Raw genomic sequence first — 17,697 nt, forward strand, 5'->3', positions numbered from 1 at the left:
TTCTCCACATCCTCTCCAGCATCTGTTGTCTCCAGATTTTTTAGTGATCGCCATTCCAACTAGCATGAGATAGCTATCTCAGTGTGGTTTGATTTGCATTTCCCTAATGACTAGTGATGATGAGCCTTTTTACTTAATGTTGGTTGGTCGCATAAATGTCTTCTTTTGAAAAGTGTCTGTTTATATCCTTCACCCACTTTTGAATGGGTTTGTTTGTTTCTTGCAAATCTGCTTTAGTTCTTTGTACATTCTGGATATTAGCCTTTTTGTCAGATGGGTAGATTACAAAAATTTTTTCCCATTCTGTTGGTTGCCAGTTCGCTGTAATGATTGTTCTTTTGCTGTGCAGAAGCTCTTATGTATAATTAGATCCCATTTGTCTATTTTGGCTTTTGTTGCCATTGCTTTTGGTGTTTTAGTCATGAAGTCCTTCCCTATGCCTGTGTGCTGAATGATTTTGCCTAGGTTTTCTTCTAGGGTTTTTATGTTGTTAGGTCTTATGTTTAACTCTTTAATCCATCTGGAGTTAATTTTAGTGTTAAGTGTAAGGAAGGGGTCCAGTTTCAGCTTTCTGCATATAGCTAGCCAGTTTTCCCAACACTATTTATTAAACAGGAAATCTTTTCCGCATTGCCTGTTTTTGTCAGGTTTTTCAAAGATCAGATGGTTTTAGACATGTGGTGATACTCGGAGGCCTCTGTTCTGCTCCTTTGGTCTGTATCTCTGATACTGTAGCCTTGTAGTATAGTTTGAAGTCAGGTAGCATGATGCCTCCAGCTTTGTTCTTTTTATTTAAGATTGTCTTTGGCGAAGAAAATCACTGCCTTTGGTGAAGGGATGGTGGTTTGTGGTGATTAAAAATAACTTTTTTACCTGAGTAAAGGCCAGGTAGCAAGGATTGAGCTGTGTGGGCTCTTTTTTGGTTCCATATGAAGTTTAAGGTGGTTTTTTCCAGTTCTGTGAAGAAGGTCAATGGTAGTTTGTTGGGGATAGCATTGAATCTATAAATTACTTTGGGCAGTATGGCCATTTTCACGATATTGATGCTTACTAACCATGAGCATGGAATGTTTTTCCATCTGTTTGTGTCCTCTCTTAGTTCATTGAGCAGTGGTTTGTAGTTCTCCTTGAAGAGGTCTTTCACGTCTTTTGTTAGTGGTATTCCTGGGTATTTTATTCTCTTTGTAGCAATTGTGAATGGGAGTTAGCTCATGATTTGGCTCTTTGTTTGTCCGTTTTTGGTGTATACGAATGCATGTGATATTTGCACATTGATTTTGTATCTGGAGACTTTGCTGAAGTTGCTTACCATCTTAAGAAGATTTGGGGCTGAGACTTGGGGTCTTCTAAATATAGTCATGTCATCTGCAAATAGAGACAATTTGAATCCCTCTTTTCCTAATTGAATACCTTTTATTTCTTTTTCTTACCTGATTGCTCTGACTAAAACTTTTAATACTATGTTGAATAGGAATGATGAGAGACGGCACCCTTGTCAAGTGCTAGTTTTCAAAGGGAATGCTTCCAGTTTTTGCCCATTCAGTATGATATTGGCTGTAGATTTGTCATAAATAGCTTTTATTATTTTGAGATATGTTCCATCAATACCTAGTTTATTGAGAGTTTTTAGCATAAAGGACTTGAATTTTGTCAAAGGCCTTCTCTGCATCTATTGAGATAATCATATGGTGTTGTCTTTGGTTCTGTTTATGTGGTGGATTACGTTTAAAGATTTGTGTATGTTGAACCAGCCTTGCATCCCTGGGATGAAGCCTGCTTGATTGTGATGGATAAGCTTTTTAATGTGCTGTTGGATTCGGTTTGACAGTATTTTATTGAAGATTTTTGCATCGATGTTCATCATGAATATTGGCTTGATATTTTCTTTTTTAGTTGTGTCTCTGCCAGGTTTTAGTATTAGGATAACGTTGGTCTCATAAAATGACTTAGGGAATATTCTCTCTTTTTGTGTTGTTTGGAATAGTTTCAGAAGGAATGGTACCAGTGGAGACACAGTTTTTATCTGAGGGCTCCAGATACTGCCATGTGTAGAGAACTCCTTTGCATATGTTTACTGTTGCTTTTACTTTTCGTCCTGTACTCCCTACAGATTTCTTGCAGGGTTCTAGGCTTTACTTTAACCAGATACTATTTTCAGAGTTCATTTTCCCTTTTTTTTTTTCCCTGTAAGGTCACAGCATTGAAAAGCAATATTGGGGGAATAATTATCTACATAACTGGACAAAGAATACAGCATTTGCTTCTTGTATTTATTATGCATATCATTTGAAATAGTACTGTTTAAGAGGTGATAGATATATTATCAAGACTAAGAGCTTGGACTCCAGAGCTGGACTGCCTGGGCGTGCATCCAGCTATGCCACTCATTAGACATCCCATCTTGCACAGATGTTTAACATCTTGGTGCCTCAGTTTGTAATCTATAAAGTGGAATCATAATAGTACCTATTTTACAGTATTGTGTAAAGGGGAAGCATAAATGAGTTACTTCATGTAAATAGAATTATGTGAGGAAGGCTTAATAGTAAGTAGAGATTGACAAGTAGAGGTGCTATGGCATATTTCTGAGTATAAGAGGTTTTTAAATTTTTTCTGTTATGTATACTATAAACAAATACATTCAGAAATAATACCTGTAGGAAAAAATACTAGGTTTTTCTATAGGTATTAATACTAGCAATATTATATATTTATTAAAATATTACCATCATAGTGGAAAGAGCTATATAGGGTACAAGTAAAATACATAACAAAAACAGTTGCACCAATCATGGGCATTTTTTGAAGGTTTACTAAATGCCACATGCTGTGCTAAGTCCATTCTGGTTTTAATAGCCAGTTCCTCATCTGGCTAGTTATGTAATATTGGAGAAGTTCCTTAATCTCTCTCTAAATTCTGGTTTTATCATCTGTCCAGTGGGTATTGATATCTGTTCTTTCTACTTCAAAATTATGTTATTTGAATAAATATAATGTAGTGAAATATTAATGAATTGATAATAAGATAAACTTAAGAGATAATACATTGATAATCTATATAGCATGTAGCTATAGTGATAATTAACAACTGGTCTTGATTTTTCTTGAAATTATAGCTATGTTAGGAGTTGATAACTTCTCTTTCTCTCTACATATGTATGTATTTATTTACTTACATTTATAATTTACCTATAATTACATACTTATAAGCATAAATATATCTCAGTGAGTATGTATGTTCATTGATAGGTTAATGTTCTTCTGCAGTACCTGTATGTCTGTCATTATTAATTGTCTTTCTATTATACATGGAAGTTTTCTTTTTTATAACATTGGTATCCTTGCTGTGTGTTTGTGATTGATACTCAAATATCTCTAGAGTCCAAATAAGGGACTCATACCCAAGTGCTCTCATTTGAGTGTTCTGTCAGCAGTTGGCAAGGTTGTTATTGACTGGAACTCTGAGCCCACTTTATATTTCTCCATTTGCACCCATCTGCTGAGCTCATTGGGAGCTCTTCCACCTCCACAGCAGCACTCATAGCTGTCCTTGTGTCCCTGTTACCTAACAAAGTGCTAGGTGCCAGCATATAACAAGTGGTAAGTAAGTAGTACTTTTAGGATTGAATAAAATGAACTAAGAAAGAATAAAAAAGGAGGTAAGCTGATATTTAGCTGTCATATATCCAACAATATAATATTTTTAGGACATAATATTAGCCCATATTTCTAAGAATCAGAAAACCAAGCTTCTAAGAAAACAAAAACTGACTTATGAGGATATGGCCTCTAGGAAGAGAATGTGGTAATAAATATACTTTAAAATTTTGCATGTTTTATCTGTCTCTGGTTGGGGGTATACAATATAACTGTTTGAGTGATTCAGAAGTTTTCCTTTTAACTAAACTTAATACATTATAATTCATTAAACAGAGGTGGACTAGCAGAAAGATTAAATGGACTGCAGAATCGAGAGAGATCTTCCATTTCTTTGTGGCGACATCAATGTATTTCTTACCAAAAGACACTTTCAGGTAAGGCTTGTACAGGCACCTGAGACAATGTATAAAAACAATTTTAGTTAAAAGAATTTTTTTCTTCACTTTATTAATATTTCTTCTTTTAAATTATACTTTAAGTTCTGTTGTACATGTGTGGAACGTGCAGTTTTGTTACCTGGTTATACATATGCCAGGAATTTTTCCATTAAAATATATGAAGTTGATTATTACTGTTTTCATGACTTTAAAAACAATGTTTGTTTTTCCAACATTCTAATTTTGACATACAAAACTGATACATAATTAATATCTACAACTTGATGAGTTTAAAGATAAGTATACCCTTGTGAAACCATCACCACAATCTGTGCTGTAAATCTACCCTTCACCTCCAAAAGTTTTGATCTGTTCTTATCATTAAGAGCACTCTACCCTCTTAGCAAAATTTATTTTATTTTATTTCATTATTTAGAGACAGGTTCTCACTGTGTTGCCCATGCTGGAATGTAGTGACATAATCATAGTGTACTCTAGCCTCAAACTCTTGGGCTCAAGCAAATCCTCTCACTCCAGCCTCCTGAGTGGCTAAGACCACAGGCTTGTGACACCATGCCCAGCTCCTCTTAGCAAAATTTTAAGTATACAATATAGTATGTTAACTATAGGCAGGATACTGTTCAGCAGATCTCTAGAACTTATTTATCTTATATAATCAAAACTTTGTACCCTTTGATAAATACCTACCTCCCTGTTGGTAGCCACTGTTGCAGGTTCTGCTTCTGTAGTCAGAGCATGTAGTCAAGCAAAAGAAATAAAAGATATCCAAGTTGGAAAGCAAGAGGTAAAGTTATCTCTGTTTGCAGATGACATGATCTAATATCTAGAAAACCCTATAAGACACCCTGCCCCTGCCAAAAAAGGTTAGAACTAGTAAGTGAATTCAGCATAGCCACAGGATTAAAAATCAGCATACAAAAATCAATTGTGTTTCTATATATTAACAATGAAATTTCTGTATATTAACTATGAAAGATTTTCTATTGGAAAATTAAGAAAGTAGTCTCATTTACAATAACATCAAAAAGCATGAAATACTCGAATAAACTTAATCATGGATGTTAAGGACTTGTACTCTGAAAACTGATTGTTTTATTCAGGTGTCATATAGGTCTCAGAAATTATTCCAGGAGATGAGTCTATTCTTCCAAGGTCTAATCACTGAAAACTCTTGTTTCTTAACAAATTTTTTGATATTGAAAAGATTCCACATGCCTAGAAAAGCCTTCTTTCCTCCTAAACAGTGCTGATTTAGTGGGTTTTTTTCTGTGTGTTTCCTCCATCTGGATTGCGGGGATGGGTGGGTAGGCACAGTCACGTATTCCAAACTAACGATTATTAGTCTTTCATGGGGTGATCATTGAGATATACATTTTATTAGGCTTCCAGGTGATTTTTGCACATGCTGGAATTTAAGAAACATTATTCTTAGAGTTAATCCCTCCATTCCCAATAATATATTCTACTAAATAGAATAATACATTCTACTAAATAGATCACTCAACTGTTATGTTCTCAACTATTATATTACACATTTCTTTAGAAGACTTTTCAATTCTCACCTCATTTATTCTTTCTAAAATCCTTTCTGAGGCCAGGTGCGGTAGCTCATGCCTGTATTCCCCATGCTTTGGGAGGCCAAGGAAGAAGAATCACTTGAGGCTAAGAGTTCAAGACCAACTTGGGCAATGTAGTGAAACTCATTCTCTACAAAAAAAAAAAAAAAAAAAATTAAAAATCAACTGTACAGTGGTGGCACACATCTATAGTCCTAACTACTCAAGAGGCCGAGGTGGGAGACTTGCTTTAGCCTAGGAGTTCTAGGTTACAGTGAGCTATAGTTGCACCTCTACACACCAGCCTTTGTGATAGAGCAAAACCCTGTCTCGAAAAAAATATATAAAATCCTTTCCCAGCTGTCACTTAGCAATTGTCTTCTCTCACATTCTTGTATTAAAGCACTGTAATATGAAATACATATATATGTGTCAGGATGACCTAATACATATGACCCAAGAATACTTTTTTTTGAGACAGAGTCTCACTCTTTTGCCGAGGCTTGAGTTTGGTGACACGATCCTGGCTTACTACAACCTCCATATCCTGGGTTCAAGCGATTCTCCTCCTCAGTCCACCGAGTAACTGGAACTACAGGCACCAGCCGCCTCTGGCTAATTTTTGTATTTTTAGTTGAGATGGGGTTTCACCATGTTGGCCAGGTTAGTCCCAAACTCCTGACCTCAGGTGATCTGCCTGCCTGGGCCTCCCAAAGTGTTGGGATTACAAGCGTGAGCCACTGTACCTGATCATTTTTTCTTTTATACATATCTGCGGGTCAATTCATTGTTATACTTATGACTTTGTTTCTTGTTTTTTTTTTAGTATCAATTATTAGGACATTAATAATCCTTGCAATTCATTTGATCACCTTGAAGGCCCGACAGACATAAAGTTTGCCTTGTCTTATTATTTAAGGAAGTCTTAATAGCACATTGGCTTAAGCACAAAAAAGAATTTAATGGTACTTGTAATTGAATGCCACAGGGAAAAGACTTCATGCTTCAGACATACTGGTTTTGAAAAGGCTGGCAGTCATCTTCTATTTGGTAACTGTCAGCTTCAAGTCCAATAAAAAGAATGCTTTCTTTCCAGTATTTTACCAGAAATGCCCAAAATGACTTTCATTGATCTGGTAGAGACAGGAGTCCCTGATGGAAGTCATCCTAATGACTCTGGCCAGCGTGAACTACAGTCAGTAACACTCTACCAGCCATATGCTTAGCTTATGATTATTTTATTTCCAGAGTTATTTGATAAAAATCAGCAGGAACCATTTGTAATTCTATAGTATGTTATCTCATTTTAGTCATTCAGTGATTCTTCATGTTCTGCTATTTATAAGTATTTACATGTGTATATTTAACCTCTCAAATGTAAATGCCCTTGAACTGGAACTTTCTCTTATAATCTACCTACCTCCACCTCTAAATAGTTTTTGTTTAATCTGTGTGTCACCCATAACTTTGGGATTCTGATTATAAACTTCTTTTGTTCTGCTTGAACCAGAAAAATATTTTTCCTTGCCACTTAAATTCTCAAATTGCTCCTCCTTCTGTCCTCCTTTTGCCTCCCTTCTTTTGAAGTAATGACATGAGAGAAAGGTAAGCTTGGATTTCTTTCAACTGGATATAAATGTTTGCATTATTCTGTTTCAGGAAGGCTGCTTTCAGTTTTTAGTTGTAACATTAGCTTTGTGTTGGGTTGGGGTGGATGGCGAGCTATCGGATGGAAAAGAGGAGCCTGGCACACGGGACTCTGGCTACTGAAGGCCTTAAAGACTAGAACCTGAAGATATCATTTGCTTACTTCGTTGGCATTTATGCAGCACTTTTGTTTCCTTTTTCCGCATGGGGAGATAGAATGTTAATTATGTGAGGACTCTTAGAGACCTTCCAGTCTAAGCTCCTTTTTGGCAGATTGCCTAGAGGAGGGAAGTGACTTTCTCTGATTATCTAGCCAAGGAAGAGACAGGGCCAAAACCAGGCCTCCTGGTTCCTAGTGCCATGCTTTCAAACCCTGCCACACTTCTGCCATATGAAAATAATAATTTTACTCCTCTGCCAGTTTCCTGTTGAGATTACTAGTGGGGAATAACCAGATAGTCCAAATTGGACTTTGTGTGTTTAGTCAGGTAGTGTCTTGAATTTTGCTAATGTTTTTGTAGTCTCGAAAAATTGTAAATATCTTCCAAGTAGGGGCAAAATGTGGGCAAACTTTGAACTGGATCATAAATTCTTAAGAAATAGTTTGGGTTCTGTCTGTCCTCTTTCCTTCAATCTCATCCTCATTGTTGCATCACGTTTGGAGGTTTGATATCTATGGGTACAATGCCAAAAACTGACAATATATTAAACCATTTAGTATGCAAAGTAATCTTCTAGAAGAGTTTGCTTTCCCTACTTTCCAGATGAAAAAACTGTAGGTTGAGTATATGCTACAGATAACTAAGCCCAGGTTTATACTCTGAAGTCCAAGTTCTTATTCACTAATCTCTACAGACCTTCATTAGTTAATCTGTTTGGGCTAGAGAAAGTTAGGCTTAAGAAGACAAGGGATTAAGGAATCAGCAAAATTAGAAATATTGATACCGATGTGTTTCTTTTGAAAAAAATCTTTCAAAATATAGGTCTTTATCGCATTCTTGAGACAGTACTAATTGGAGAAGCATAGGACATAGGTTTGAAGATTGCAGAGACTGCGTAAATTGTGGAACTGTATAGGATGTCCTAAAATATTATGATTTTGATGGGAAGTGGCAGATTTTCTTCTTAATTATTGATATTAATATAAGTTAGAAATCACTAGACATTGTCATCCTGGTTACTCATTATAGTGAATTGATCAAATTGTCAAGTATGTAGTTGACAGAGTGTCTTCTGCAGGTCTGGATAGAAAAATACCAAGTTAAACATGTATGACTGGTAGTCCAGAATGAAGGGAGAAAAAGGTGTTTTTTTTTGTTTGGCTCATACTCAAAACATAGCTTATTTGGAATATTCCTTACAATATCACGTCTTAAATTTTGTTCTAGACATTAAGTGTAGCATGTCAAACTGAGGTTCTCCTTATTTATCTCCTTAAGAGATGAGAAATTTTGGTTTACAAAATTGATATATAGATTATAATGATTCAGCTTGAGGTCTTTCTTTCCATTTATCTTCTATTTGGGAGTATTATTTAATTACCCCATGGTTAAGACGTATGTTTTTTCCTGTATATTGATTTAAAATGTTTGAATGTCTCTAACACTTCTTTTTGCCCATTTAAAACACTTTGTATTTAAAAATAATTATAGATTCATATGCAGTTAGAAATAATACTGAGGGATCCCTTGTACCATGCCCATGGTTTCCCCCAGTAATCAGCAGTGACATCTTTTATAACTGTAGAATGACAGGACAACCAGGATGGTGATCTCAGATACAGTCCATTGACTCTGTTCAGATTTCACCAATATTACATGCATTTGCGTGTGTGTGTGTATGTGTGTGTGTGTGTGTATGTTTTATGTAATCTTGTCACCTGTAACTATGGTCTGAATTTTTGTATCCTCTCAAAATTCATATGTTGAAACCTAATCACCAATTAGATGGTATTAGGAGGTAAGTAAGGCTTTTGGAAAGGGATTAGGTTATGAGGTGGAGCCCTCACGAAAGGATTTAGAAGAGACCCTTAAGAGCTACCTGGTCCTTCCACCATGTGAGGATACATCAAGAAGAATCCATCTGTGAGAACATAGGTCCTCACCAAACACAGAATCTGCCAGAGCATCGAGCTTGGACTTCCCAACCTGCGGAACTGTGAGAAACAAATTCCTATTGCTTTAAATCCACACAGCTCTGGTTTGTTGTTATTGCAGCCAAGATGGATTAAAATACTTGGGTAGATTCATGTGACTATCACATAGTCCAGACACAGAAGGATCCATCACCACAAAGATCCTTGTGCCACCCTTTATACCCATAGCCACCTCTTACCCACTCTCCTCCCTCACCCCTTGCAGTCACTAATCTGTTTAACATTTCCATAGTTCGTCATCTAAAAAATGTTACAGAAATATAATATAGTTTATAACCTTTTGGGATTGGCTTTTTTCACTCAGTATAATTCCCTGTAGATTTATCCAAGTTGTTGTGTATGTCAATATCTCATTGCCTTATACTGCTGGGTAGTATTCCATGGGACAAATGTGCCACAGTTTGTTGAACTCTTCGTTGACTGAGGGCTTTTGGTTTGTTTCCATATTGGGTTACGAATAAAAGGTGCCGTAACGTTTGTGTACCAGTTTTTGAGGGGGAACATATGTTTTTATTTTTTTGGAATAAATGATCAAGAGTGCAGTTGTCAGGTGTTATGATAAGGGCATGTTTTGCTTTGTTAAAAAATGCATACGAATATCAAATATTTCAGTGAATATGTCTAATACATCTTTCTAAGCTTAAGAAATTATATTTTTAACATCTTTGGTATGTGAATGTCAATTTTTCCTTTCTTTCCTCCTGGGTAGCTGACTTTGCTGTGCTGTTTTATAACTCCTGCTTGTACCTTTTAACAATCGATGTTATCTTCCTTATTGGTGCCTTCTAGTACATTTCAGTATAAAAGACCATACATACCAAGATTCTTTGCGATACACTGTGAAGGTATTGAGCTTGGCTTGAAAAGAGCAGCAAGAAGCCAGGCATGGTGGCTCATGCCTGTAATCCTAGCACTTTGAGAGGCCAAGGCAGGTGGATCACGAGGTCAGGAGTTCAAGACCAGCCTGGACAACATGGTGAAATGCCATCTCTACTAAAAATACAAAAAAATTAACCACGTGTGGTGGCACATGCCTGCAATCCCAGCTACTCTGGGAGCTAAGGCATGAGAGTCACTTGAACCTGGGAGGCGGCGATTGCCATGAGCCAAGATGGCGCCACTGCACTCCAATATGGGCAATAGAGCAAGACACTGTCTGAAAAAAATAAAACAAAAGAGCAGCAAGAAGCATAGGTGTTGCCTTGCAGAGAATGTGGTTTGATGACATGGCATGGGGTGGGCAGGGGAGCCCGGATCATGCAGGGCGTGGAGGCCTTGGCTAGATTTTACTTCCAAGGTGATGCCATGGAAACCTGTACTTTAAAATGTAGCTATGGCATAGAAAATGGACAACTATAGAGGCAAGGGGAAGTTGTGTTCTACTTGTCTTCAGAAATCATTGTATTTTTCCTTTTGTTAAAGAGGAAACAGTTTCCCAGCATCACTTTGCTCTTTACCTGCATGATGGTGAGCAGTGATTACTAAGTGATACTCAAACCATTTTACATGTATGTTAACTAATTTAGCCCCCGCAATTACCCTTTCAGTTACGTCCTGCTCTCCTTACTTCAGAGATGAGGACAATGCAGATGCACGAGAATATGAATGGGTATAACCCTGTGTGCCTACCAGTGGGTGGTGGAGCCAGATTTACACTGGGCAGCCTAAGTTGGTGGCCCATGTTCACGGCCCACTTGTCTTTGGGGCGGGTCTGGGCAGAACTGAGTTCAGGAGATGTGAGTGCAGCAGTCGTTACACCCCAGCTCCCTTGTCTGATATCTGTGACAAATATGTTCACAATATGTTTGATACCATAGTTTTTAAAACTAAAAATAGTTACAAGTGTTCTTTTACTTTTTTGAGTAGGGGCTCCCTCTGTTGCCCACGCTAGAGTATAGTGGCACCATCACAGCTCACTGCAGCCTCAACCATCTGGGCTCAAAGGACTCCTCCCACCACAACCTCCAGAGTGGCTGAGACTACAGGCACATGCCACCACATCCTGCTGTTTAAAAAAAATTTTTTTTTTTCTATATAAATGGAGGCTTGCTATGATTTCCAGGCTGGTCTTGAACTCTTGGCCTCAAGGGAACCTCCCTCCGCAGTCTCCCAATGCATTGGAATTACAGGCATTAGCCACCACACCCGGACCTTTAGATGTTCTTAAATGCAGAAAAACTTCTTGTATTATACAGGAAGAGAGTAAAAACAGAACAGGTGATACCAAAGAAATTGATGGGCTTCAGATGAATGATTTTTCACAATGAGATATTTTGGGGGAAGGAGGAAGGTCTTGGTCGGTCTGTTGCACAGGCTGGAAGTGCAATGGCACCATCATGGCTTACTGAAGCCTCTACTTCCTGGGCTTGAGCAGTCCTCCCACCTCAGCTTCCTGAGTAGCTGGGACCACAGGCATACACCACCAGGCCCAGCCAATTTTTAAATTTTCTTCATTGACACAGGTTCTTACTATGTTCCCCAGACTGGTCTTGAGCTCCTGGGCTCAAGTGATCCTCCTGCCTCAGGCTCCCAAAGTGCTGGAATTATAGGCCTGAGCCACTACACCTGGCCTCAACATGACATTTTTTTGTTCCTAAAAGTTCCCTTTAAACTTCAGGGAAAATGGTGTAGGAAAAAATTAAAATACAAACAAAATCAATGAAGTTCAGTGGCTGCCACTGTTGTCCAGAGCAGAATTCCCCCTGAATTGTCTTTCCCTCAGTGTGATCTCTATTGAATATGTTACTATATGTATGAAGGTGTGTGTGTGTCTGTGTGTATATGTGTGTGAGTGTGTGTGTCTGAGTGCTCGCTTCAGAACACCCTCTGATGTGCCTGTGAAGGTGGAACTACTGTGGGTTTTCTGTGTATGTGGGAATATGTATGTCTTCAAAAAGTATTAAATATGTCATACTGAATTTAGTACCCTAAGAAGCAAAGAATAAACTTAGCTCTTCATATCAGTATTGCAGTAATAGCTTTTGTGTTAGGATTTGTTTTGTTTTTTAGCTTTTTGCTGCTGGGTCGTATTCAGCTGAAACTTTCATAGGTCACAAAATACCATAACTTCTGTCAATGTCTTTTATCCACTTCTCAACAGCATCTTGATGCTGCCATCAGGGAACCTTGCTTTCATTTTATACCACTAGCCAATACATGGGTACCCCTTTCCACGTAGTTTGTGGACAGCCCACCCCAGCTTACCTAGATTAGGTACTGAGTCTCTTTAAGAAATAAATTTAGGCCGGGCACAGTGACTCACACCTGTAATCTCAGCACTTTGCAACACTGAAGCAAAAGGGTTGCTTGAGCCCAGGAGTTTGAGAGTAGCCTCGGCAACAAAATGAGACCCCATTTCTACAAAAAATTAGCCAGCCATGGTGGGACATATCTGTGCTCCCAGCTGAGGCAGGAGGATCACCTGAGCCCAGGAGTTCAAAGCTGCAGTGAGCTGTGATTGTACCACTGCACTCCAGCCTGGGTAACATAGCGAGACCCTGTCTCAAAAAAATTTAGAAAGAAAAAGAAGAAAAAGAAATTCACACACAGTGATCTATTGGATAAGTTTCAATTTCAAGAATTCTTGTTTTCTATTTTGTCCATTCAAAAATTTTAATTTTGCAAAATCTTTGTGTTGAGAATAATTATTTCCTTATTCTTCCTAGTGTGACTTTTGCAAAAATTCACTGCCTTATTATTTTTCCAGTGCCACATTTTGTTACACATTACCCTAGTCAAAGTTTTTATTGTTGCTTGGTGGGTTGTTTCAGTTGTGTTTGCCTCCAGAGCATAGACTGGAGGGCAAAAAAATCTCCTGACACTCTATGTTCCTCCTTGGATTTCTAAATACTAGACTTGAAAGTTTTTTGAAGACTATGAAGTGAATAGAGTTCAGATGGATGCAGATAACGCAAGTAAGGGTGTCCTCCAGGCTAGACACTAAGCAGGTTGCACTCACAGCCTTCACATGGCTGTCCTCAAGGTCACCCAGCAGGGTAGAGTGTGCCTTCCAAACCCTAACTGTGTTCACATATTCCACACTCCAGCCCATAGAGTTACAGATTATTTGTTAAAGGAAGAAGACTAATTTGGGGATCAGGGAGGCAGGGCTTCTACTCTTTTAAATTTTAAATTTTTAGCTGCCTTTTTTTTTTTTTTTTTAAAGATAGAATCTTGCTCTGTTGCCCAGGCTGGAGTGCAGTGGTGCAGCCTTGGCTCACTGTGATGAGTTACTTGCTTGAAGAATATTGTGTTTATATAATTTCAAGAGAAACTAAAATCATATACTATTTCCATTTTCTGATGATTATGATAAAATACTCATACAGGATAACACTCCTGGATGCTTCTAATGCTTTTAGACTTTCTTCACATCATATAATGGTTTGGAAATATTTGTAAACATTATAAATATCATAAATATTTATAAAATATAAAATATCTTTAATAACAAATAAAAAATAAATTGTCAGAAGCAGTTAAGAATTCCATTGGAAAAGGGATTGGGACAGGGTTGTTTTTTTTTTTTTTTTTTAAATATGCCTTTTATAAAAGAAAGAAATCCGTCAAAATCAAAAATTGTTTTTACCATTGTAGGGAGATAAATGTGAAGTGATAGAAAACTCCACCCTGAATTTTACTTACGAAGTATAAAAAATTATACTTCTATGTCAAGAAATGAAAAATTCAATAACAAGACTAGTTTCTGTAATATGGTAGTTTTCCAGAACAAAGAGTGTAGTGATCTTTGTCCTTGGACAAGATTAGTTGTCAACAGCCTGACAGGTTTGGTGTGTAATCTCCAGTACCTCCGCACCCTCCTTGTTACTGTGTGAACCTTAGGTGAGTGTCTCTGTGTACCAAATGCAGGGGAGCAAGGAGGCTGGGACGGCCCTGACCCTCAGGTAACCTCAGGAGCAGTGGATGTGGTGCTCCCACAGTCCAGCCCACAGAGTGGGGTTTCCTCAGTCTTATCACAAGCGTGTAGCCAGAAATCTGGCCCCCCACCTGTTTCTTACTGCTTCCGGGAACTCCTCTAAAGCCCTTGAGATGGGTTGTGGTCTAGGGTCACCACTTGAGTGGCTGGGAGAGGAAGAAGGAATGTTGAGGTTGGTGATTTCTTTTCTTTTCTTTTTTTCTTTTTCTTTTTTTTTTTTTTTTGAGACACGATCTCACTCTGTCATCCAGGCCGGAGTGCAGTGGTATAATCTCAGCTCACTGTAACCTCCATCCCCTGGGTTCAAATGATTCTCCCACCTCAGCCTCCTGAGTAGTTGGGATTACAGGTGCCCGCCACCACACCCAACTGATTTTTGTATTTTTTGGTAGAGATGGGGTTTCACCATGTTGACCAGGCTGGTCTCAAGCTCCTGACCTCAAGTGATCTACCTGGCCTTGGCCTCCCAAAGTGTTGGGATTATACACGTGAACTACCGTGCCTGGCCCAGGGTCAGCGATTTCTATACAGAAATGGTGTGAGCAGGAGGCTGAACAAGGAATCCTGTGTAGATACATGGGTATCTATAAGATTTCACTAATTTCCTTGATGCAGTATTTTCTAATAATTAAAGCCTAACTTGGTGTAGAAAATGGTAGACTGGTCATTTCTCCCAAGACAAGTCAGGTGGTAAAATAAGATTCCTTTTATTTAATTGAAAAATAAGTGTTAGAAAATATGTATTTAATCTAAGTATTCTAGTATTGTATATTTAAACCTAGAAAAGGTAGGTGTATGATGAGCTGCTTATTTAATTTAGCCACTCCTTGGCAATAGTTTATACCTTTAAAATCTTTAGTTTCTGTGGGGATTTTTTAATGTAATATCAAACATTTTTAAAAACAATTTGTTTTTTTAGATTTAAGAAATGAGAATAACACAGATTAAAGAAGGGTTGTTAATGTTGTAGGTCAACATCTTTTAAAAAGTCATTTAAAATTTTTTCTTAAACTTCCTTGCTGGGTTGTCCTCTCCCTCTCTGTGCTTCAGTTGAAGCCATTGCCCACTCAGCGTGGGCCAGCTCTGATTTGGCCAGAGAAGTTTTGCTTCCATTTCTTGTCTTACTTCCCCTTTCCTCTGGGGTCAGGGGAGCTGCCTCTGGATTATCTCCTGCTTTCTTCTGGCCAGCAAAACCAGAATGCCAACTACAGTGCTCAAACTTTTACTTTTCCCTCTGTTATATCCTTAGCCACGTTTCAGTGCAGCAGTGATATTTAATATTATTCTTTGTAGTCATGGGCCAGAAGATTTTGTGTAAATACTCAGGCTGAACTATTCTAGTCAGGAAACAAACTGTGATACAAGTTAGAGCTATGATTCCATGTCACAATATATCATAATTTCCAGTGGTCATTTTAAGTGTGTATTAACAGAAGAGTAAAGAGTTCTTATTAGAATTTAATAACACCAAGTTATTTGATAATTTTATTAAAAATAATGGTGAGACCTAAGAAATAGAGGAAGGGGAACTTAATACCAAACTCAGTTCCCTAGCTATCACTCCATAGCTGCCTCCATTTATGCCTTTGTTCCTAGAAATACATTATTTCTTGTAAATTTTCATACCCAAAGAACTATGAAGTGAGATTCCATGATACCATGGAATTAAATAACACTTTTAGATTCCCAGTGTGTTTATTTCATCTGTACTTTCTCCATGAAAAGAAAAATGTTTTCATTTTTCATATAGTTTTAAGGTTGGTTTCTGATAGACCTGAAGTTTAAGAGATTCCTTCTACTGTGTTGTAAATGATCCAAAAATAAGACTGCAAAGTTAGTCTATTCTAAATATATAGTGTGTAAAACATGTTTCCTGTTGAAACTTGATTTCCGTATGTGGCTTGATAAATAAATAATTCATTCATAGGGTTAAATTGGGACATTGTTTATGATGAAAATTATCTATACGATGAAAATTATCTATACTTTGAAAACCCTGTTTTTGGCCTTAAGGAAAAGTATTGATTTTGGCAAGGGAGCATTTTCTTTGGCTTACTCAACAAATTGTCACTTTTACTCTCCAGCCTGGTTTGGAATCATGCTGGCATTTGTCCATGCTATGAAATTTTGTGTATGCCATCTTAACCTTTCCACTAATCTAGTTTTCCAAACTTCTTTAGTTCACTTTTGTTTTCAAAAGGGTTCTAGGTTTTCCGTTGGGATCCTGTTGTCTTGAGAAGCCTGTTGGAATGCACAAGCACAGACTTGATTTCTCCATACTGTTCATGGAGCTTGCTGCAGGGGGCATGGGTCGCAAGGCAGGTATCCGTGCTCTGCCCAGCCCTGGTTGAAGATCTTCTGGGAGGGTGATCCTAGAATGGATCACTGCTTATCATTCAGCATTTGTTATTTTTCTGACCAGATGGTAAATTTGTTTTTCTGTTTTAATATAGGGAACTTTTCAGCTGGCAGATGGAATAAACAAGTTCTTGAATTAGTAAAATTCCTTGTGAAGTTGGAAAAAAATGGAAGCTGTGCTTTTGTATTGTGAGAGTGATTTGAAAGAGTAGCCTGTAGCCCATGTTCAGTCTCTTTCCATCCTAGTACTGCACAGTCTCTTTTCCACCAGTGTGCCAAAAACATCACCTTCCTGAGTGCCGCCTCATTGCAGCACACACATGGCCTGTCAGTTATCTTCCTCAGCTTCAAGGACAGTGCTCCTTCCTGGTTCTCTGCCTTCTGTGCTCATTTCTCCGTGTGGTACTTCAACATGGGCTCCTCAGACTTCTGCCAGCACCTCTTTCATTCTTGTTCCATATGCCCCTCCTTGGTATTCAGTGACCTTCATGGCTGTTTCTGCCCAGCCTCTGTTCTGCCGGATCTCAGGGCCCCACCCCAGTCCACCTGTGCTTGAGTGTCCTGCACACCTCAGACGCAGCATGCCCTACCTTTTCCTCCCCTGGCCTGTTAACTCAGCAATCTTTGATTGGGCTTTCTCTGACATGTTTTCTATTTTTTGTTTTTTGGGGCTTGTTTTTATTTTATTTTATTTTTTGAGACGGAGTCTCACTCTGTCACTCAGGCTGGAGTGCAGTAGCATGATCATGGCTCACCGCAACCTCTGCCTCCCAGGTTTAAGCAATTCTTCCGCCTCAGCCTCCCGAGTAGCTGGGATTGTAGGTGCCCACCACCATGCCTGGCTAATTTTTTGTATTTTTAGTAGAGACGAGGCTTCATCAGGCTGATCTCAAACTCCTAACCTCAGGTGATCCACCGTCTTCAGCGTCCCAAAGTACAGGGAGTACAGGTGTGAGCCACTGCATCCGGCCTCTCTGATATTTTTTC

The 17,697-nt window shown here is 38.2% G+C and overlaps 1 protein-coding gene across 3 annotated transcripts in view; it reads left to right on the plus strand.

Annotated features, from left to right (window-relative positions):
- SPIDR (scaffold protein involved in DNA repair) overlaps positions 1 to 17,697 on the plus strand; it is a 468,259-nt gene that overhangs the window by 131,147 nt on the left and 319,415 nt on the right. For 2 of the 3 annotated variants that reach the window (XM_032296341.1, XM_032296342.1), the window contains one exon: positions 3,934 to 4,034. The exons of the other annotated variant lie outside the window; for it this stretch is intronic. In XM_032296341.1, the coding sequence (XP_032152232.1) occupies positions 3,934 to 4,034 (101 nt within the window). The remainder of the gene's footprint in view (positions 1 to 3,933; positions 4,035 to 17,697) is intronic. 3 annotated transcript variants of the gene reach the window in all.

The sequence above is a fragment of the Sapajus apella genome, unplaced genomic scaffold (assembly GCF_009761245.1).
Source record: "Sapajus apella isolate SASKATOON/1434 unplaced genomic scaffold, GSC_monkey_1.0 scaffold35, whole genome shotgun sequence".
NCBI classification, from domain to species: Eukaryota; Metazoa; Chordata; class Mammalia; order Primates; family Cebidae; genus Sapajus; species Sapajus apella.